Source organism: Cetorhinus maximus, chromosome 4 (genome assembly GCF_964194155.1).
Source record: "Cetorhinus maximus chromosome 4, sCetMax3.hap1.1, whole genome shotgun sequence".
In the NCBI taxonomy this organism is placed as follows: Eukaryota; Metazoa; Chordata; class Chondrichthyes; order Lamniformes; family Cetorhinidae; genus Cetorhinus; species Cetorhinus maximus.
In genome coordinates, this window is record NC_135882.1 from 94092300 (window position 1) to 94115658 (window position 23359).

The 23359-nt window shown below is 42.6% G+C and overlaps 1 protein-coding gene across 4 annotated transcripts in view; it reads left to right on the top strand.

Annotated features, from left to right (window-relative positions):
* atp6v1h (ATPase H+ transporting V1 subunit H) overlaps window positions 1–23359 on the top strand; it is a 156942-nt gene that overhangs the window by 104253 nt on the left and 29330 nt on the right. For all 4 annotated transcript variants that reach the window (XM_078540520.1, XM_078540521.1, XM_078540522.1 and 1 more), the window contains 2 exons: window positions 5450–5575; window positions 6134–6235. In XM_078540520.1, coding sequence (XP_078396646.1) covers window positions 5450–5575; window positions 6134–6235 — 228 coding nt within the window. The remainder of the gene's footprint in view (window positions 1–5449; window positions 5576–6133; window positions 6236–23359) is intronic.

The following is a 23359-nucleotide window of genomic DNA, read 5'->3' on the forward strand; positions in this document are numbered from 1 at the left end:
ACTTAGATATATTACTCTCTGTCTCTTCATCTGAGGCATGAATATATATTGAGACCCCAGCACTGATCTTTGTGGCTCTCCACTATTCATTGCTTGCCAACTTGAAAATGCCCAGTTTATGTCCAGTCTCTGCTTGCTGTTCATTAACCAATCCTCTATGATTCTAATATATTACCCCCAACTCCATACATATGAACATACGAACATAAGAATTAGGAGCAGGAGTAGGCCACTTGCCCCCTGGAGCCTACTCTGCCATTCAATAAGATCATGGCTGATCTGAATGTAACCTCGACCCCGCATTCCTGCTTACCCCCGATAACCTTTCACCCCCTTGTTAATCAAGAATCTATCTAGCTCTGCCTTAAAAATATTCAAAGACTCTGCTTCCATTGCCTTTTGAGGAAGAGTTCCAAAGACACTCAACCCTCAGATAAAAATTTCTCCTCATCTCTGTCTTAAATGAATGACCCCTTATTTTTAAACAGTGACCCCTAGTTCTAGATTCTCCCACAAGAGGAAACATCCTCTCCTTGTCCACCCTGTCAAGACCCCTCAGGATCTTAAAGGTTTCAATTAAGTCACCTGTTACTCTACTCTTCTAAATTCCAGTGGATACAAGCCTAACCTGTCCAGGTTTTCCTCATTAGACAACCTGTCCATTCCTGGTATTAGTCTAGTAAACCTTCTGTGAACTGCTGCTAACGCATTTGGATCTTTCTTTAAATAAGAAGATCAGTACTGTACACAATACTCCAGATGTGGCCTGTACAACTGAAGCATAACCTCCCTACTTTTGTAATCAATTTCCCTCTCAAAAAATTACAACACTGTATTGGCTTTCCTAATTACCTGCTGTACCTGCATACTAACCCTTGTGATTCATGCACTGGGACCCCAGATCCCTTTGAATCTCAGAGCTCCTCAATCTCTCACCATTTAGATAATAAGCTTTTTTATTCTTCCTGTCAAAATGAATGATTTCACATTTGCCCACATTATACTCCATTTGCCAGATCTTTGCCCACTCACTTAACCTATCTATGTCACTTTATAACCTCCTTTGTCCTCTTCACAATTTACTTTCCTCCACGTATCTTTGTGTTGTCAGCAAATTTAGCAGCCATTTCTTCAGTCCCTTCATCCAAGTCATTTATATAAATGGTAAAAAGTTGAAGCCCCAGCACTGATCCCTGTGGCACACCACTCGTTACGTCGTGCCAACCAGAATAAGACCCATTTATACCAACTCTCTGCCGTCTGTTAGCTAGCCAATCTTCTATCCATGCCAATATGTTACCCCCCACACTGAGCTTTTATTTTCTGCAATAACCTTTGATGCGACACTTTATCAAATGCCTTCTAGAAAGCTAAGTACAGTACATCCACCAGTTCCCCTTTATCCACAGCACATGTGACTCCTTCAAAGAACTCCAATAAATTGGTTAAATATGATTCCCTTTTACAAAACCATGTCGACTCTTCCTGATTGCCTTGACTTTATAAAAGTGCCCTGCTGTAACATCTTTAATAATAGGTTCTAACATTTTCCCTATGATGGATGTTAGGCTAACTGGCCTATAGTTTCCTGCTTTCTGTACCCTCCCTTTTTCGAATGAAGGAGCTATATTTGCTATTTTCCAATCTAATGGAACCTTCCCCGAATCTAAAGAATTTTGGAAAATTAAACCAGTGCATCAACTATCTCACTAGCCACTTGATTCTAGACCTTAGGGTGAAGTTCATCTGGACCTGGAGCTTTGTCAACCCGCAGCCCCAACAGTTTGCTCAATATCACTTTCCTGGTGATTGTAATTTTCCCGCGGTCCGTCCTCCCTCCCTCCCCATTTCCTGATTTACAGCTATTTCCGAGATGTTACTTGTGTCCTCTAGTGAAGACTGAAGCCAAACACCTGTTGAATTCATCTGCCAACTCCCTTCTTTGCTTTATCAATTCCCCAGACGTGCACTCTTTTGGACCAATGCTCACTTTTTTAACTTTTTTCTTATTTAAGTATCTAAAGAAACTCTTACTACCCTTTATATTACTAGATAGCTTTCACTCATACTCTAATTTTTCCCCTCTTATTAATCTTTTTGTCATTCTTTGCTGTTCTTTATATTCTTTCCAATCTCCTGACCTGCCACCCGCCTTTGCATAATTATATGCTTTTTCATTAACTTTGACATCTTTAATGCTTTTAGTTAACCACGGATGGTGGGCCCTCCCCTTGGGATTTTTCTTTCTCATTGGAATGTATATATTCTGTGTATTCAGAAATATCCCTTCAAATGTCTCACTGAACTTCTATTGACATATATCCCTTAACCTCATTTGCCAGTTCACTTTAGCTAGCTCTGCTTTCATGCCCTCGTTAATTGCCCTTGTTTAAGTTCAAAATACTAGTCTTGGATGCACTCATTTCTCCCACAAAATGAATGTAGAATTGAATCATATTATGATTGTCGCTACCTAGGGGTGCCTTCATTAGGAGGTTATCAGTTCATCCTATCTCATTGCTCAATACCAGGTCTGGTATAGCCTGCTCTCTGGTTGGCTCCAGAACGTGCTGTTCTAAGAAACTATACCAAAAACGTTCCATGAACTCATCTATGCCACCTTTGCCCATCTGATTTTTCCAGCTTATATGTAGCTTAAAGTCCCCCTGTGATTATTGCTGTACCTTTCTGGAAAGCTCCCATTATCTCTTCTTTTACACTCTGTCTTCTGTGTAGTTGCAAGTAGGGAGCCTATACACCACTCCCAAAAATCACTTCTTGCCTTTATCATTCCTCATCTCAACACAAACCGCTTCTACATGCTGGTTCCCTGAACTTAGGTCATCCATCTCTAATGTGCCAATATCATTATTAATTAAGAGCCACCACTCCACCTTTACCTAACTTCCTGTCCTTTCTAAATGTCACATATCCTTCATTATTCAGGTCCCAATCTATGTCATCCTGTAGCCATGTCTCTGTAATGGCTATCAGATCGTACTTATTTATTTCTATTTGCACTATCAGTTCATCTGTTTTGTTTTGAATACTACGTGCATTTAGATACAGAGCCTTTAGTTTTGTCCTTTTATTGTTTTTGTAGCATCTAGCCTTATCGGCTAATTTACTCTTAGATTTGTACTCTCTGTACCTTCCTGTCATTGTCTACCATAACCCATATTAATACCTGTCTCTCTTGCCTTGTCTGTACTCTTTGGTTTACCGCATCTTCCCAGATTTGATCCCTTGTCCCCACTATTCAGTTTAAAACCCTCTCTACTTCCCTAGTGAATTGGTTCGCAAGGACACCAGCCCTAGCATGGTCCCAACGGTACAGATCCCACTTTCCCCAATGCTGGTGCCAGTGCCCCACAAGCTGGAACCCACTTCTCCCACTCCATGAGCCCTTAACTTCCCTGTTAACCTTTTGTGTGGCAACTTATCAAATGCCTTTTAGAAATACAGGTATATTATAGCTATTGCTTGCTCTTTATCTACCCTACTAGTTATATCCTCAAAAAACTCAATTTGTCAAACAGGATTTTCCTTTAGTAAAACCATGTTGGCACTTCCATGCCTGCAAAAGACTTTGGTTTGACTATCGGCATCAGGAAGATATATGTCATAGTCCAGGATATTGCCATACCGCCATTTATCAGTATTGGCAATATGAAGCTGGAGGTTGTTGATAATTTCACATATCTAAGCGCCACAATCACCAGCAATCTCAGTTGTTGCTGAAATCAACCCACTCATCTCAAATTCTGCTCTGTGACATCCCAAGTTGAATAAGAGTGTGGAGCAACTGGGACCTGACAGGGAACACTAAACTGTGAATCTTTTTTTAAAATTCATTCATAGGCCAGCATTGATTGCCCATCCCTATCTAGCTTGCATTCGCTACGGTGATGAGTTCCAAACAACGTATACTAGCACTGTCCACCTTCACTGTCTCAGAAGTGTCCTTGGGATATCTTGGCAGGGTAAGGTCGACAACTCAGATCCTGGAGCATGCTAATTCCACCAACATGCACTCATTGATAAGCGAACAATATCTACATTGGCTCTGCTACATTCATTGGATGGTTGATGGCCATATACCCAAAAACTTTCTGTGCGGTGAACTGGCCACTGGGTCTCAACTTCCTAGGCGCCCATACCTCCACTATGAAGATACCTGCACATGAGATATGAAGATGGTGGACATTAACACTGACAACTGCGAGACAGTCGCTAATGGCTGTGACCTCTGGCGGCTGACCATTTGGAAGGGCACTGGAAGAGGAAGCAGAAACGAAAAGCTTAGATGGCAAAGAAGAGGGCTCAGAGAAAACAACGGCCAGCGAAATGTGCACCTCCTCAGCCCACTGTCTTCCTCTGTAGCAAACATGGCAGAGACTACCATGCCAGAGTGGGACTCCTGAGCCACACCAGGCAATGCTTAACAGATTTAACGACCATACTGCAAACCATCATCTTAAGTGATGAAAGGCTGCACGATACTTGGAGATAGTGGAGAGATCTAGAAAGGTGGTGGTGAAGTAGAGCTGTACACTTTACACGTGACAACTGATGTTTTTGAATAACATCACCAAGGGCAGTATGTGGATAAATAGGCGGGACCCAAGGATAGATCCTTGGACTCGTCTGAGGTAATGGTGTGGGAGCGGCCAGGGAAACTGCAATTAGATAAGAAAGACTCCATCCCATTCAGCTGCACAGCAATGAAGAGGATGGTATGTTCAACCCTGCAGTAAGGTTGGAGACAGGTTGAGAAGGACGAGGAGGAATAGTTTACCTTTGTTACAGGAACTTTGAAAGCTGTTTTGGTACCATGGCATGGGCAAACTTGAGTTCCAGGAAAGATAGGCATGGATTTGGGAGATGACGACACATTCAGTGACTTTGGAGAGGAAAGGGAGGTTGGAGATGGGGTGGTAGTTTGCAAGGACTGTCGGGTTTTTTTTGAGAGGGGTGATGATGATGGTTGAAGGGGTGGGGGGTGCGGGGGTGGTGGTAGCTAAAGAGAGAATTTTTAACAATATCAGCAAATGTGGGGACCAGGACAGGAAATTGCATGGTGAGTAATTTAGTGGGAATAGGGCTAGAAGAAACTTCTTTATCTGGAGAATGTTGAGAATGTAGAACTCATCACCATTGAGTGGAATAATATTGCTTTTAAAAGGAAACTAGATAAGCATACGAGGGAGAAGGGAATAGAGGATGATCCTGAGAGTTAGGTGGGGAAGGATGGGTGGAATCTTGAATTGAGCATAAACGTTGAGATGGGCTGGTTGGGCCAAGTGCCCTGTTGCTGTGCTATATATTCTATGTATTCTATACATATATGTATATGTAAATTTTTGTTCAAAAATTAATTTTGAGCCTGTTGTTTGATGTACTTACTGCAATGATTTTTGTTTCTCCCTCCACTATCAACCACTTCTAGTTCTTTTGATGAATATAGTTCAGAACTGAAGTCAGGACGCCTGGAATGGAGCCCTGTCCACAAATCAGAAAAATTCTGGCGTGAAAATGCTACAAGGCTGAATGAAAAAAACTATGAACTTCTGAAGTAAGTTTCATTTTAATTTTTGTTCCATTCAAATACATTGGCATCGAAGCCTGGTTACTACCTACCTTCCTTTTCACTTCTGCATACTCAAATTGGTAGATCCAAAAGGTGTTTAAAATGTCATTTAAAGTGGATTTTTGTCATCAGTTTGCATTCTATTATTCAATTTTCAATAAGAGGACAGTAAATCAAATTAATTTTGCTTGTCTATTACATTATTCATTGAGAACAACAGACTAGGAATACCTGAGTAGTACATAAGCATGAAGAATGTAAAGCAGATGATAATCCTCCAGTGTTCTGAGAATGTTTTCAAGACGCTACCCAACAGTTTCTTTTCCTTGCTGGATTGCCTTAGTTAACATTATGTATCATCTTTTGCTACCAAATATTGACATTAGGATTCTATTGAAAACAACATCAATCCTAATTTGTTTTAATGCATTAAATTTAGAAGAATTTAAGCAAAATCAATTCTTAATGATTGCAATGTACTGAAATTAATACACAAAATACATGCTAACCTCATTACTTTGTATTTTTATTTCTCTTGCAAAGGATTCTGACAAGGCTTTTGGAAGTATCTGATGACCCTCAAGTGTTGGCAGTTGCTGCACATGATGTTGGTGAATATGTGCGTCACTACCCTCGGGGAAAACGGTAAAGTCTTGTCAGTAAATACAATTTACTGTAAAAAAAAAAGTTAATTACATATCATCATTGCTCTCTGGATACTTAAAATGTAAAGGTAATTTAGAAAATCAACAAATACCTGCATTCCTAGAGTGCAAACAATGTACATTCCATGAACTTGAGGTCATCTGAAATTCTGCTTCCCATGTTCTTATCACATCAAATTCCATTCACCCCAGTGCTTGTTGACCTAGCCAAGCAAAGTCTTGATTTTAAAATTCTCACCCTTGTGTTCAAATCTCACCACAATCTCTCCTTCATATCTCCCTAAATCTCCTCCAACCCCTCCAAGATATGTGTTGCTCAAATTCTGACCTCTTGAGCATCCTCGATTTTAATTACTTCACTATTGTTGGCCATGCCTTCAGCCTAGGCCCTAAGCTCTGGAATTCTTCTCACTACTCCCCTCCCGCCAAAGATCCCTCTACTTCTCTACCTCTCTTTCTATTTTCTCAATATGTTCCTTAAAACCCAACTCTTGGACCTGGCTTTCGGTCATCTGCTACCTAATATTGCCTTGTGGGCTCGATGTCAAATTTTGTTTTATAACATTCTTTTGAAGTGTCTTAGAGGTTGGAATTGGAATTTCACGCTGTATCCTCCCAAACCCACCACGTTATTTATGCACTCCTGGGAAACACATCGTTTTGCCACACCGTCACCTCACTGCTTCATCACGCCCGGCACCACATTTAAAGAACAGCCACGCTCAGTGCTTCCAGCCCAGGACTGCAGCAAACAAGACATGGCCCCGAAAGACAAGAAGACTGGAGCCCTCCGGCACCCTTTGGATGCCGTGGAGGCCAGCTGTGACGTTCTCTACCCCTGCTCTGGCTGCATAAGGGGCAGCAACCTTACCGCTACGGCTTGGTAGGCGATGGCACTTTTCTGTGCAGCATTGGCAGTGTTGATGAGGTGATCATCCAATGAAGATAGAGGATGAATGATCTCATCCGTGCAGCCAGGGTATGGCAACCACCTCAGCACACTCTAAACTCTCACACTAAAGCCTATCACACATTCACTGGCATCTCACTCACTGCCAGCTCAAGGGACATCACCCATTTTCACACACACACCCTCGCATGTCCATCTGGCTTCACCTTCTCTGGAGACTACCTCCTCAGGCATCACCATTTTGAGGCCACTTGCACAGATTAACATGTGCCCCCCCACACACACCTTGTGTTACCCTCCTTCCCCTGTACAGCCCTAAACCTGCAGCCTCGTCACTTGCCTGAGGCCACTTTTCCCCCTTCGTCAAGTAAGCCCTAGCCCTGCAACCATTGAAAAGCCACCTACGTATGGTAGGTAGAGACCTGCCGTGAGCTCCCCTAAGAATGATGTGGTGCTGTCTTTGAAGCCTGGTGCTGATGACTGTGAGTGTTGACTGAAGCAAGGTAGGCAAACAAATCTTGAAGTTTCAGGCGAAGTGCAGTCCGCCAAGTGGCTTATGTGCTGTTGTGAAACACGTCGGCGTGTTTTCAAGATTCCGGTGGGCTGGCCTAACAATGATGTGCTGATGTATTACAATGAGGTTCCCGACGTCTGATGGCGGAGAACGCGGCCCACCCTTGGCGGGCTGGGCTGATGATCACCAACTGGTTTCACGCCGTCGTGAAACCGATCGCACCATATTGTCTGCTCACGCCGGCGGGCACGTAAAATCCCAGCCAGAATGTTTTATTACATTAAAGACACTATATAAAAGCAATATATTGTAAAACGGAGCTGAAATTTCCCCCTGTCGGGGGGGCGTTGTGTGGGGGTGGGCAGGAGTGAGCGCGAACCCGATCGGCGCCCCAAATCAGGTGCGCTCCGCCATTTTACTTGGGTGGGCCTTCATTGGTCCACCCAGCGTGACATGCACCCGGAAGCGCTATGCGCTCCCTGTACGGGCGGGGGGGATTCCCAGAGTCGGGGCCTGAGCTCTTTCGAGCATGTGTGCGAAAGAACGCAGAAATCCGTACCTCGGAGATTTAATTTAAGTTCTGGAAAATTTAATAAAGGTGAAAAAAAATTTTTAAGGACATGTGCCCTCGTGTGAAACTGTCACATGAGCTGGGACATGCACATTAATTTTTTCAAAATTTTTTATTTAATTAATAAACCCTTAATGAAACCTCATCCCGCCCGTGGATGAGGTTTCATAAAAAATGCAAAGGCCGCCTGGGCTCTTCGCCTGCCCACCAACCTTAAGGTTGGACGGGCAGCATTCTTAAAAACTTTAATTACTTTGTTAATGGCCTTAATAGCCGACACAGCTGCGCGCTCGTCGAACTGACAATCTAAATGACACGAGGTGACGTCGGGACACCCACCCAACGTCACTGCGTGTCATTTTATGCGTCGGCGAATGGGCCCTGCCCCTGCTTGCCGACGGGAAAATTCTTCCCACAGTGAAAGGTCAGTGCTTCCTGAGACAACTAGTGGACACAAATTTTTATATAATACTTTGCTGTGAAAATTCCATCCTGCACTGCATTTAAATTTTACCGTTTTGACTGTCCTTTATGGTCAAGGTAATGGGATGTCAGTGCTATGAAGTTGAAAATTTTTTATTGCTTGTGTGCTCAGTCTCAATGTCAACACTCCAGGGTCATCTGCTAAAATACGTGTATTCTCGCTCTTAATGTATGAATGAAACAAGTGAGCTGTTGTGGTAGGAACAGGAGTATGCCATTCAAGTCTGTTCTGGTTCTGTTAGACCATTACTGATTGAACTCCATTTATCCAGCTTAGCTCTTTAATCCTTAATTTCACAATAGAGCAAGAGTATTATCTGTTGACCCCTAGCCTCAACATCTTTTTGAGGGAGAGTTCCAGATTTGCTTTACCCTTTGTGTGAATGATGCTTCCCTGACATCACCCCTGAACTGCCTCATCTAACTTTAAGGTTATGCCCCCTTATTCTGGACTTCCTCCACGAGAGGAAATAGTTTCTCTCTCTGTACCCTAAAAACTCCTTTAATTTTCCCTGTATTCTTCCAGGAACCATAAACATTCCAGGTTCCTGCTGGGGATGAAAGTCTTCCTTAAGTCCTAGGGAACAAATTTAGAGGCTGCCAGTTTGGGAAGTTGAGTAAAGTGGTTGTGATTCTTGGGGACGGATGGGATCTGGTTAATGGTGATTTCAAAGTATCTGCCCTAATTCCAGTGTGGTTTTGGTTTTGAGTTTATGGGTGGTAGTCTGAGGCCGATGCGAGTGAGGGTTACTTAATATTGGGAGTGGGGAAAGATGGGTAACACTTAGGAGCACATCAACAGTTAGCTGTTGCTGTCGCGGATTGTGAAGTAAAGACCAGGTGAGTAGTCCTTCTGGCAGAATGAAATGTGCCAGGCTGCTTCACAAGTTTCATCCATGCACGAAGACCCAGTCAGACAGTTGTTCTCCTGCAGTGTTGTTGTTGAGGTACACCAAATGTGATATTGGCTGTTGAATTTGCTGATGTAGACGGTTGGGTGTGCTGTAGGCTGTATTATGGCCACAGGTCATTTGGTGGCTTGCAGACATTTGTGATGATCAGCTTCCCTAATTTGATGGAGGTGGAATAAGGGTCACCTGATTTTGGGTCTTCTGCATCTTTGGCAAGGCTTTTCTTGATGTAGGTGGCTAAGCCATATGTCTTTTCATCCATGTTTGCAATGAGCTGGTACCCGGGAATATGGCCTTGGTGACTCGAATGGTCTGCACCTGCTCTGAGCAGGTCCTGATATTAGTCTCATTTACTGCAGCCAGTTTCCAAAAAGGCCTGAAGGCAGGAACCACCTTGTTGACTTTTCATGTGCCTATGACACACAGTGACTTCTAGAAGAACAAAGGCAGCAGGTACATAGGACCATCACCGCCTTCAAGCTCCCCTTCAAGTTACACATCATCCTGACATGGTAATACATTAGAGTCATAGGGGTCTACAGCACAGAAAAAGGCCCTTCGGCCCATCGAGTCTGCGCCAGTCAAACAAGCACCTAACTATTCTAATCCCATTTGCCACTCCTTCATCGCTACTTCAAATATCCTGGAATTCCTACCTAACAGCACTGTGGGAGTGCATGTATTGCAGCGGTTCAAGTAGATGGCTCACCACCACTTTCTCAAAGGCAGTAAGAGCTGGGTAATAAATGCTGTCCATGACAGCAATCCCTACATCCTGTGAATAAATAAAAAAAACTTGTGCTATGAACAGTCACCAATATTTGACTTCAAAATGACAAAATACATTTAAGTTGCGCCTTTATAGTTGATAAACACAATGTGTGAGAGAGAGAGAGAGAGATGAATGGGAGAGATCTTTCATCCAATCTATTTTCAAATCTAACATATAGGTTAAATTTGGACTATCAAATTCTACCCCTCCAATATTCAAAATAGCAATTAATTAATCCAGAACTTTACAACCTCTCATCCCCACAAAATTCAAACTGACTGCAACCAACTGAGTGACTGAACTAAAGCACAAAGGTGAAAAACCCCCTGTTCCTCTGCAGCTTCTATTTTCTACAAAAAGCCATTAATTTATCTGTAACTAACATTTTATTTCATCACAAAAATAAAAATACCTGGAAAAACTCAGCTAGTCTGGCAGCATCTGCGGAGAGCAACACAGTTAACGTTTCGAGTCCGTATGACTTTTCAACAGTTCTGTTGAAGAGTCATACGGACTCGAAACGTTAACTGTGTTCCTCTCTGCAGATGCTGCCAGACCAGCTGAGTTTTTCCAGGTATTTTTATTTTTGTTTTGGATTTACAGCATCTGCAGTTTTTTGCTTTTATGTTATTTCATTAATACATTTGCTTTCCAATTCCTTTTGTCTACAGTTCAGCTTTCCAAATTTTACACTAATGTGCTAAAAAGATTAAAATGACACAAAATTTAAGAGTTACTGTTGCACAATATAGTTACATTTTTTTCATCAAATATTTGTACCTAGTACCAGATAGCTTGTTAATCTGTTTGTGAACTATACGGTTGTATGCACATTGTGCCTGATATTTGCTGGAAATATTTTGTTCAAGGTATAATTATTCATGTGAACAATATGTCCTTCCTCCAAAAAGTATCACCACAGTCCTCTTCCACTTCCCACCTGGCTGTGAACTTGTTCTCACGTTAGACAACATCTGATTCAATTACGTTCAGTTGCTCCAAAGAAAAGGTGTTGCTATAGGTGACTGCATGGGTCCTAGCTATGCCAGCTTTTTTGTGAGATATTTGGAACATTCCTTATTCCATTCCTATTCAGCCCAGCTCACTCATCCCTTTTACCAGGACATTGATAACTGTATCTGTTTCACTTCCTGCTCTCGCCATTAATTGGAAAATTTCATTGACTTTGTTTCCAATTTCCACCCTTCTCTCACCTTCACCCGGTGTGTTTCTGATTTTTCCTTTCCCTTCTTGACTTCCCTGTCTCCATTTGTGGAGATAGATTGGTTATCAACTAATCACTGCAAACTCTCAGACTCCCACAGCTACCTTGACTGCACTTTCTCTCACTCGCTTCCTTTAAAGACTATATTTCGTTATCCCAATTTCTGTCTCTGTCACATCTGTTCAGACGATGTAACTTTCCACACTTGCACTTTTGATATATTGCCCTTTTTCCTCAATCCAGGATTCGCTGTCTTCTATCTTTCCCCCACTTGCCAACGTGGTGGACAGGGCCCTGCACTATGCCTGATCTATTTCACGCATTTCTGCCACCCCTTCCCCTCCCATCGAGAGTTATGATAGAGTTCCCGTTGTCTTCCCTTTCCACCCCAGCAGCCTCCATATTCAAGGGATCATCCTCTGCCATTTCTGCCACCTCCAACGTGATGCCACCACCAAATACATCTTTCCCGACCTCCCCTTACAGCACTGCGAGGGGACCGTTCCCTCTGCAACATCCTGGTCCACTCCTAAGTCACCTCCAACATCCCCTCCCTTTTCCTACAGTACCTTTCCATGCAAATGCAGGAGATGCAACACCTGTCCTTTTACCTCCTCCCTTCTCATCATCCAAAACCCCAAACACTTCTTCCAAGTGAAACGCTGATTTACTTCTTTCAATTTAGTATACTGCATTCATTGCTTGCGATATGATCCCCTCTACGTTAGGGAGCCTAAGCAAAGACTAGGTGGCTGCTTTGCGAAACACCTCTGCTCAGTCTGCAAGCATGACTCCAAGCTTCCTGTCGCTTCACATTTTAATTCTCATATGAACATACAAATCAGGAGCAGAGTAGGCACCTCTAACCTGTTCCGCCATTCAATAAGATCATGGCTGATCTGATTTTAACCTCAGCCCCACATTGCTGCCCACCCCCGATAACCTTTTGCCCTCTTGTTAATCAAGAATCTATCTAGCTCTGGCTTAAAAATTTTCAAAGACTGTTCTTCAAAAGGCGGTGGAAGCAGAGAGTTCCAAAGACACTCGACCCCTGAGAGAAACAATTTCTCCTTGTCTATGTCTTAAATGAGCGATCCCTTATTTTTAAACAGTGACCCCTAGCTCTAGATTCTCCCACAAGTGGAAACATCCTCTCCACATCCACCCTGTCAAGAACCCTTAGGGTCTTCATGGTTTCAATCAAGCCACCTCTTATTCTTCTAAACTCCAGTGGATACAAGTCTAACCTATCCAACCTTTCCTCATAAGACAACCCACCCATTCCTGGTATTAGTCTAGTAAACTTTCTGTGAATTGCGTCTAACACACTTACACCTTTCCTTAAATAAGGAGACCTGTACTGTACACACTACTCCAGATGTGGTCTCACCAGTGCCCTTTACAGCTGAAGGATAACTTCCCTACTTTTGTAATCAATTTCCCTCACAATAAACGATAATATTTTATGAGCTTTCATAATTACTTGCTGTACCTGCATATTAGTCTTTTGTGATTCATGCATTAGGACACCCAGATCCTTCTGAGTCTCAGAGCTCTGCAGTTTCATCTCCACCTTGTTCAAACTCTCTGATCTTCCTGCCCTTGGCCTGCTACAGTGCTCCAATGAAGCTGAACAGAAGCTCGAGGAACAGTGCCTCATCTTTCATCTGTGCACTCTACAGCCTACTGGAATCAACATTGATTTCAACAATTTTAGATCATAACCTCTGCCTCCATCTTGTTCTGTTTTTTTTTGCTGATTTGTTCTTGTCTTGTTTCTTCTTTTATCCTTTCTTGTTGCATTCAGATGACTATGTTGCCATTCATGCCTCATCTGGGCACACCTTTTGTTTTCTTTGCTATACCCACTACCACCCTCTGTAATTTGCACCATGTAATCTTGTCATTTAATCTCTCCTGCCCTCCACACATCAGAATTTTCATTCTGCTCTTCTTGCACCCTCTTCCCTTCCACTGGCTCAAAACCTATTACATTTCTATCTATCTTCAGCCCTGTTTTAAAGTATATCTCGACCTGAAATGTTAACTCTGTTTCTCTCCAGCAGATCAGGCAGCATGTGTGAGTATTGCCAGCTTTGTTGCCTTTATTTTAAAGGTAGTAATCTCTGGATTACTCCTGATGCCACAGGCTGCTGAATATAGAAATAGGAGGAGAGAGCAGATAAATGCGGGGTTGCTAGATGTTCAGGAGGGAAGGGCTTTCGATTTCTGGGAGCAGTTCTGTGGAAGGTAGGACCTGTACAAGCCGGACTGGTTGCACCTGAACAGAGCTGGGATCAAGGTCTTTGTGGGCTGGTTTGATAATATTGGGGAGTGTTTAAACTAACTTGGGAGGGGGTTGGGAACCAGGAGATAGGTTTGGAGAGGAAAAACAAGGTGCACAAAGAATCGAGACAAGATGGTGCTAAACCTAGAAATAGTAATGTATCGGGTGGGGTCAGATTAAGAGGACATGCAGCAGGTTCCAAATGAGGTTTACTGTGTATTTCTGTGAACACGTGGGCCTGAATTTTTCCCGCGTCGGGCGGGGAGCCGACCACCATCGGCTCTGCACTGCGATTTCACGTGGGCGGGCCAATTAAGACCCTCCCTGCGTGGATCGCGAGTGGTAGCGTTGAGAGCTTCCTGTGCAGGCGGTGGGAGGAGGGAGAGCGGGCCTGGCGTGCAGATCGTGCATGCATGCGAAAGAGTGCTTCAATCTCCAAGGCAGCTCCAGATTGAAGTGCTTTTTGAAAAAATTAATAAATACAATAAAAATTCAATGAAACATGTCCCCTCATGTTACTGTATCACATGAGATGGGACATGTTTTTAATTTCAAAACAAAAGTTTTTATTTCATTTGTAATAGCTTTGGGAAACCTCATCCTGCTCGTGGATGAGGTTTCCTAAAAAATGTGAAGACCACTTGGTCTTTTCGCCTGCCCACCAACCGTTAGGTTGGACAGGCAACGTAAATTTCAAGTTAATTAGGTCCTTAATGGCCTTAATAGATCCTTCAACTATCGTCGGACGTGCAGCCAACTCCAGCGTGCGCCCGCCAAACGAAATATCATGCGATGCACGCCCGATGTCATCGTGCGTCATATTACATTCGGCGTTTTGGGCACGCGCCCGCACACTGAAGGTAAAATTGAGGCCATGGAGTGTTAAATAAGGTGGGGGCTTCAGGTACAGATAGCCACATGGGAATATGACATTTGTTAATTGAATACAAGCCGGTTAGTGAAGTCAAAACCAAGACACAGAGCTTTTCTTTACTAAGAGCATTTATTGACTTTGTTCAGTCTCATACCTCTTCTCTCCCCACAGTGACCATAAGGTGTAGGAGCAGAAGTAGGCCATTTGGCCTATTGAGTCTGCTCCACTATTCAATGAGATCATGGCTGATCTGATCATCCCCAGTTCTGCTTTCCTGCCTTTTCCCCATAATGCTTGATTCACTTACTGGTTTAAATCTGTCAGTCTAAGCCTTGAATATACTTAACGACCCAGCCTCTACAGCTCTCTGCAGTAAAGAATTCCACAGATTCACCGTCCTCCAAGAAAAGAAATTCCTCCTCATCTCTGTCTTAAATGGACGACCCCTTACTCTGAGATTATGGCCTCTGGTCCTATACTCTCCCACTAGGAGAAACAACCTTGCATCTACCCTGTCAAGCCCCCTAAGAATCTTATATGTTCAATAAGGTTGCCTCTCATTCTTCTAAACTCCAATAAGTACAGGCCCAACCTACTCAACCTCTCCTCATAAGAAAATCCCTTCATATAGGGATCAACCTAGTGAACCTACTCTGGACTGCCTCCAATGCCAGTATATCTTTCCTTAGATAAGGGGACCAAAACTTATCACAGTATTCTGGGTGTGATCTAACTAGCACCTTGTATAGTTTTAGCAAGACTTCCCTGTTTTTATATTCCATTCCCTTTGAAATAAAGGCCAACATTCCATTTGCCTCCCCTATTACCTGCTGAACTTGTATGAATCACAAAAGCTAGCATACACGAGGACTCCAAATCCCTCTGTGCTGCAGCTTTCCACAGTCTTTTTCCATTTTAATGATACTCAGCAAATCTATTCTTCCTGCCAAAGTGCATAACCTCATTTTCCCAGTATCCCAGCTGTCCCCTATTTATGTGATCAAAATGCTTAGTTAAACAATGCACTTCACCTGTGTGTTCTAGCAGCAAAAACAATGCAATTAAGATACTGTTAACAGATTCTCCTTTCTTTTTAAAAACACACTTTACAACACACACTAATTTCAAAACAAATCAAAGAAAAAATGTTTTCCCCCATTTCACATAACCTATTGTAATACAAGAAGACGTCTCTCTTCTAGGATCTCTAACAATTTCTTCAAGCAAGCCTTGCTTTTTGTAAAACAGTCCAATAATTTGGGACTTGCGTCGACCCATCTTATCTTGGAGATCTCTTTTCTCTCTAGCATTTTTTTATATGCTAGCAAAGTCAATCCTTAACCTCTTCTCAATTAAACTCTCTGTTGAATGTACGTTATCCCATAGAGAATGGTTATCCACATAACATTCAACTTTTCTCCGAATGCTCCTTGTATAGGATTTCCCTCAAACTGTTTGATATGTAAAATCCCATACCTATCGCTTCTTCTTGAGCCAGTGTTTCTGCAGCTAAGGTGCTTTGAACTACCCTTTTTTATTTTCTTTGCTTCCCAGGCCAGTGGACAACATTTGTTATTGTTTCCCACCTAGAATCTGATAATCCCTGCTGTACTAGAATATCCATCCAGAAGATTGGCATATAAAGCATCACTAAAGAAAATCATCAGCGTGTATCATAAAGATACCTGCTTGTTTTGCCTTGTGATATCAGTAGAACACTATTGGGTTTTCTTCTAGTTGAATCCAACTTGTTTTCGACAGGATGGTGCTAACTGAGAAATACCACACTATTGATGCATCATTCAGCCCATAAACAGCTTTGTTTAATGTCCACAGTTTCCCTTCTATATTGCCAGCTTCTTTAGGTGGTTTCAAAAACACTTCCCTTTGAAATTTATCACCCTGCATAAATGCAACTTTTATATCAATCGATTTACATCCCCAGGAATATATTGCTAAAAGAGCTAAGAAAATCTTCAGGCTCACTTTTCCTACAGTGAGGGAGTCCACTCTGACATATTGGTCACTGAGTCTCTATTCAAACCCTTGAACTACTAGGCTGGCTTTAGCCTTACACATGCCCTCAGGAAGTACTTTTTCTGTGCATATCTGCCTGTGTGATAAGGCTGGCTGTCTCCTATCTGATATTTCAGTGTATGCACCAAATTTTTTGCAACTTGCCAACTCTTGTTTGGCATCCTTTATCAACTTATCTTCTAATTTGTTAGTAGCCACTAAAACTTCTTGATCATAGGGGCCTCTATTTCTAGTGGCATTTCTAGCCTGTAAAATGGTCCTTGTCCTTGTCCTTGTCAAACTATGACCTCTACCCTCCCTTGTCTCTCTTTCTGGACCACTGCTACATGATCTCTCCCTCCTAGGATCAGAGTCCCTTATACAAATCTGTAATTGTTTCCTAGGGCCATAATTACTTCCCGATCCACTTGCAGAACTCGCACTGCGTTTTCTGGCCTTTCACATCTTTACCTCATTTTGCCAATTCATGCATCTTGCCTTCTGTCCCTCATCTTGCATATTCAGCCAGTGTTTGTATTTGGCAGTAGCATTTCCTGCTCTCCCTGTAATGGTGGCATTGCCTCTATTCACTGGTCCCTACTGGCATATATGTTACTCTAGTGCCAACTTTTGGTAGATGTCCTTTGGGATAAATAGCCTTATCCTGTACTTCAGCATCACTCTGTTCATATTCAGTCAACTACCATAATCTGCTCCTTGTAATTGTCCAGCATATGTGTATGTGAAGTGCGTGGTGCCTCTTCACTTTATATTACCTGTTCAGATTCTGTAAATGTATAATCAGTAACAATTAGCCTCGAGGAATGTACCCTAACAGTTTTATTACTATGTTGTAAAATTACTGTTTTTCCATCTGCCACTGCCTGTATCCTTTCGAGGGCCTTTACACTCTTTCTGCCCTTCTCTTTTTTAATATACCATGTCCCCTGGATTAAAATTTATTTCCGATGGCCTTATGTGGTGCTGTAAGGCTCGCCAAATTTTCTCTGAAACCTCAGCCTTGATAAGTGCCCTTCTCCCTGCATGCAGGGCATTCAAGTGCTCAGAAAAAATTGAACTAATCGTAGTCCCTTCCAAGGCCGGGGGATGTTCCCACATCATCAAAGGTATTTTGGATTTTGTCCATAAACTAATTGATAGGGACTGTAGCCCCCAACCATTTAAAGCGAATTCTTCACATGAACTTCCCACATCAGGGCAGGTGTCAGTTTACAGTGTGGGGGCTAAGATTTTGTGAAGCATTTCACCAATTACTTCGTGATTTCGTGATTATTGCTAGAGTGGTAGGATGTCCTAGAGGATCAAGGACCGAATTAATTTGGTTAGAACTCAGAAATAATAGAGGTACCGTTACATGTTGCGTGTATTCTATAGGCCATCAACTAGTGGGAAAGATATACAGCAACAAATTTGCAAGAAAATTGCAAAAATAGAGTGTTTATAATGGCAGACTTGAATTATCCTCATATTGGCTTGGATAGTAATGGAAGGGCAAAGAGGATGAAGCGTTTTTAAAGGGTGTTCAGAGGAATTTTATTGATTGGTATGTTTCCAGCCCAGTGAGGAAGGAGGCACTACTAGATCTGGTTCTGGAAAATGAGGTGGTCAAGTGGATCAAATGTCAGTAGGAGAACATGGGGACAGTGATCGTATTATCTTAAGGTTTTTGTTAACTATGGAACAGGACAAGGAGCTTCCCAAAATAAAAATAATTAATTGGGGGAAAGCCAATTTCATTGGGGTGGGAACGGATCTTGCCCCAGTAAATTGGAATCAAAGATTGACAGGCAAAACAGTAATGGACTTTCAAAAGGTGTTTGAATAAATACTATGTAAGAGACCTGTCAGAAAGTTAAAGCCCAGGGAATAAAAGGCACAGTGCTGCATGGATACAAAGTTAGCTGAGTGACAGGAAATGAAGAGTAGCGTGAATGTTTTTCAGACTGGAGGAAGGTATATAGTGGGGTTTCCCAGTGATTGGTATAAGGTCCACTGTTTTTCTTGATCAGCATTAAAGACCTGGATTTGGATGTACAAGGCACAATTTCAAAATTTGTGAATAACACAAAACTTGGAAGTTTTGAAAACTATGAGGAGAATAGTGATAGTCTTTAACAGAACATAAACTGGTGGAATGGACAGATGTGACAAAGGAAATTTAATACAAAGATATGATTCAGTAGGAAAAATTAGAGCCAATATAAAATAAAGGATACAATTCCAAAATAACTGCAGGAGAAAAGATGTGCACAAATCATTGAAGGTGGCAGGGCAGGTTGAGAAAGCAGTTAATAAAGCATACGAGTCCCTTGGCCAGTTAATAAATCATTGGGACCCTGGGCTTTATATAGGCGTAGAATACAAAAACAAGGAAGTTACGGTGAACGTTTATAAAATGCTGGTTCAGCCTTAACTGGAGTATTGTGGCCAATTCTGGGCACCATACTTTCAGAAGGACGTGAAGGCATTCACCTTTTAGATTTAGGAGAATGTTTCCAGGGGTAAGGAACTTCAGTTATTTGGGAAGATTGGAGAAGCTGGGGCTGTTCTTCTTGGAGCATAGAAGGTTGAGAAAAGATCTGATAGAGGTGTTCAAAGTTATGAGGGGTCTAGATAGCGTATATAGCAGGAAACTCCCCATTGGCAGGTTAAAAACCTGAGGACATTGATTTAGAGTGATTGACAAAAGAACCAAAGGTGACATGAGAAAAAAGTTACTTACAAAGTGAGTGGTTAGGATTTAGAATGTTCTGCCTGAAAGTGTTGTGGGGGCTTTCAAAAGAGAATTGAATAATTATCTGAAGAGAAAATATTTACAAGACTATGGAGAAGTGGTAGGGAAGTGGGACTGGCTTAGTTGCTCTTTAGAGGTAGCATGCAGGCGATGGGCCAAAATGGCTGCCTTTGTGTTGCAACAATTCTGTGATTCTATGATAAATATTCAGCACTCACAGCAGCTTTCCTACTTGCTGGTAGGAAGGGATTTGTTCACAGTTCTTTTGCTGAGAGTTGATGTTCTGTACTTCAGAGGATTGCTATATCACATCGGGATGGATGCCGCTTTGGCTGCCTAGATTGGACCTGTAATGAGTTGCAACATGACCAGATGTAGCACCAACTGCCTGCTAGTCACAAACTGTAGCTGCACACCAGAACAGAATCAGCAGGGAAGGTAGCTTGATGGAGCCACTATCAGTGTAACAGGATCTATGGGCAGAGACTGTTTCCTTGGCATATCTGAAAAGTGGTTGCTAAGGATGCCATATCAGATTTCTTATTCTTGCGCAGGATGTGGGCATTGCTGGCTAGGTCAGCAATTATTGTCCATCCTAAATCCCCTTGAGAAGGTGGTGGTGAGATGCCGCCTTGAACTGCTGCAGTTCATGTGGCAGATACATGCATCATCTTAGAAGATTATCTTCTTTGTGCTGGACCTGGCTTGGCATCTGTTACCAGTGCCTGTCAAAGTCAGTACCGCCCTCAACTTTTTTGCCTCCCAATCCTTCCAAGACATAACCAGGATCTCCCATTCGGCACAAGACAGATGACTGATGGCTTGTTTGCAGGGCTAGTGATTATGTCAGCTTTGCTTGCGATAATGACAGAGCGGTGTTCGGGCTTGCTACTCTTGCCTTTGCACAGGCGCAGGGTGTTATCAGCTGCACCTGACTGTGGCAAACAGAGCATAGCTTGAATAAGGAGTATTTGTCAACTGCAAGAGTTTCCACTCCCATCAAAGTGCTGCTGCTGCACAAGCACAACAAAATTTTTATGCAAGTGTGTGCTAGATTCCCCATGAGCTACCATGTTGCTTTAACCTGTGGCAGTCCAAGCCTTCGATGTCCCCTGAAATCCAGCATTGCTACAATTAACGTTTCGAGTCCAATATGACTCTTCTTCAGAACTCAGCATTTTGCCTTTATATTATTGCTACAATTAATGCAGTATCACAATTAGGTGTGTGATTCAACAGGTCATTGACACGTGAAAGATGTGCTTCAAGTGCCTAGACTGATCTGGTGGTGACCTTCAGTATGCACCAGCTCCAATAGAGGTAGAAGCAGGCTACTCAAATCCCTGCTTTGACTGCTGAGCTACTCTCGGCTGATGTCCTCTGGGTTTTGGAGCACGTAAGGGCCTCACTGAAGACTGCTCCACCATCACGTGTCCAGGGGCAAATTTGCTCTTTGGGATATCAGGCAATATGTGGGCTGCTTACTGTGGCTACAAGAGCAAGTCAGAGGCTAGGAATTCTGTGGTGAGTAACTCACCTGACTCCTCAAAACATGTCCACTATTTACAAGGCACTAGTCAGGACTGTGATGCAATACTCTCCAGTTGCTTATGAGGGTGCAGCTCCAACAACACAAGAAACTCGACACCAAAAGCAGCTCGCTTGATTGGCACTCTATTCATCACCTTAAACATTCACACTCTCCACCACTGACAAACAGTGGCAGCAGTGTGTGTACCATATACAAGATGCACTCCGCCAAGCCTCCTTCGACAGCACCTTCCAAACCTGCGACCTCTACCACCTAGAAGGACAAGGCCGGCAAATGAATGGGAACACCACAACCTACAAGTACCCTTCCAAGCCACGCAGCATCCTGACTTGAAACTATATCACCATTCCTTTACTGTCGCTGGGTCAAAATCCTGGAACTCCCTTCCTAAAAGCACTGTTGGTGAACCTACACCAGATGGATTGTAGCAGTTCAAGAAGGCAGCTCACCACTACCACCACCTTGAGGGCAATTAGGGATGGATAGAAAATGTTGACCTAGCCAGTGACACCCACATCCTGTGAAAGAATTTAAAAAAAAACAGAGGGGGGAAAACTGTGGGTGAGTCTAAAACTAAGGGGCTCAGTTTAAAAATAAGGGGTCTGGACTCCCATTTAAGATGGAAGATTTTTTTCCCCTCAGATGGGAGCTAGTTACAGTTGACAAACTAACTAATGGAGTGCCATAGGGATCAGTGCTTGGAGCTTCAACTAATTACAACTATTAATGACTTGAATGAAGATAGAGTGTATGGTAGCTAAATTTGTTGATGACCCAAAAGATGGGTAAGAAAGCAAGTTGTGAAGAGGATACAGAATCTACAAAGGGATACAGATAGGTGAGTGGGCAAAAATTTGGCAGATGAAGTATAATGTGCACTTTGGCAGGAAGAATAGAAAAGGAGAATATTATTTCAATGGAGAGAGACTGCCAAAATCTGTGGTACAGGTGTCAGTACCAGTTCTGGTACATGAATCACAAAAAGCTAGCATGCACGTATAGCAAGCAATTAGGAAGGCAAATGGAATGTTGCCATGTATTGCAAGGGGAATGGAGTATAGAAGTAGGGAAGTATTGCTATAGCTGTACAGGGCCTTAATGAGAGTGCACCTGGAGTATTGTGTACAATTTTGGTATCCTTGAGGGATATAATTGCTTTGGAAGCCATTCAGAGGGAGGCTCACTCAGCTGATCCTGGGGTGAAGGGGGTATCTTATAAGGAAAGGTTGCGCAGTTTAGGCCTATACTCGTTGGAGTTTGAAAGAATGAGAGATGAACTTATTGAAACAAATAAGATTATAAAGGGACATGATATCAGGAGGATGTATCCCCCCTTGTGGGGGAGTCTAGAACTAAGGGGCACAGTTTAAAAATAAGGGGCCTGGTTTTCCATTTAAGATGAAGATGATTTTTTTTCCTTCAGATGGTTGTTGGACTTTGGAATTGGAAAACAGGAATGGAGGCTGGGTCATTGAATATATTCAAGGCTGAGTTAGATAGATTTTTAATCGACAACGTAGCCATGGGTTATGGGAGGCAGGCAGGAAAGCAGAGTTAAGGCAACAGTCAGATCATGCATTATCCTATTGAATAGCGGAGGAGGCTTAAGGGGCTGAATGGCCTACTCTTGCTCCTATTTCTTATGACTTGACCCTTGCATAGGCCAGAATTTTGAGTTGGATAATCTTGAACTTTATATGTGTGTCAACTTAAATAAACATGATTAAATTTGTCTGAACAAATATTTATCTTTTACTGAAGCAAGACACTAGGGTCTAGAAACTTACCTGTGTCAGAATAGGTGAGCCTGAGGCTCACCCAATATTGGGGTGCTGCACCTTATTTAAATAAGACTGGCAATCTGCAGATACCTGCTGGGCATCCTCATGCAACTCTAGGATAATGAGGATTTGCATTAGGATTGCTGTGTTATTGACAATGATCTGGGGGCGTTGGATGGAGGAGGGACAACAGGACAGAAAGTGGGTGACAATAAGTTGGTCATGTTCTTCAACCACAGGGAGCATTGCAGTTCTGCCCCAACTTCCACGCAGGCACATTCTGCCTCAATTTCCACCCAAGCACTTTCTATAATAAGCAATGGAACTCTTGTTCTCCTCCCTAACCTAGGGGTATTGAAGCCAAATTTATTGAGTTTAGCACCACTCCATACTCATCAGTGCTCAAAACTTTGGAACATCCTAGCTTGAATGGCTCAGCTACTCACTAGATAA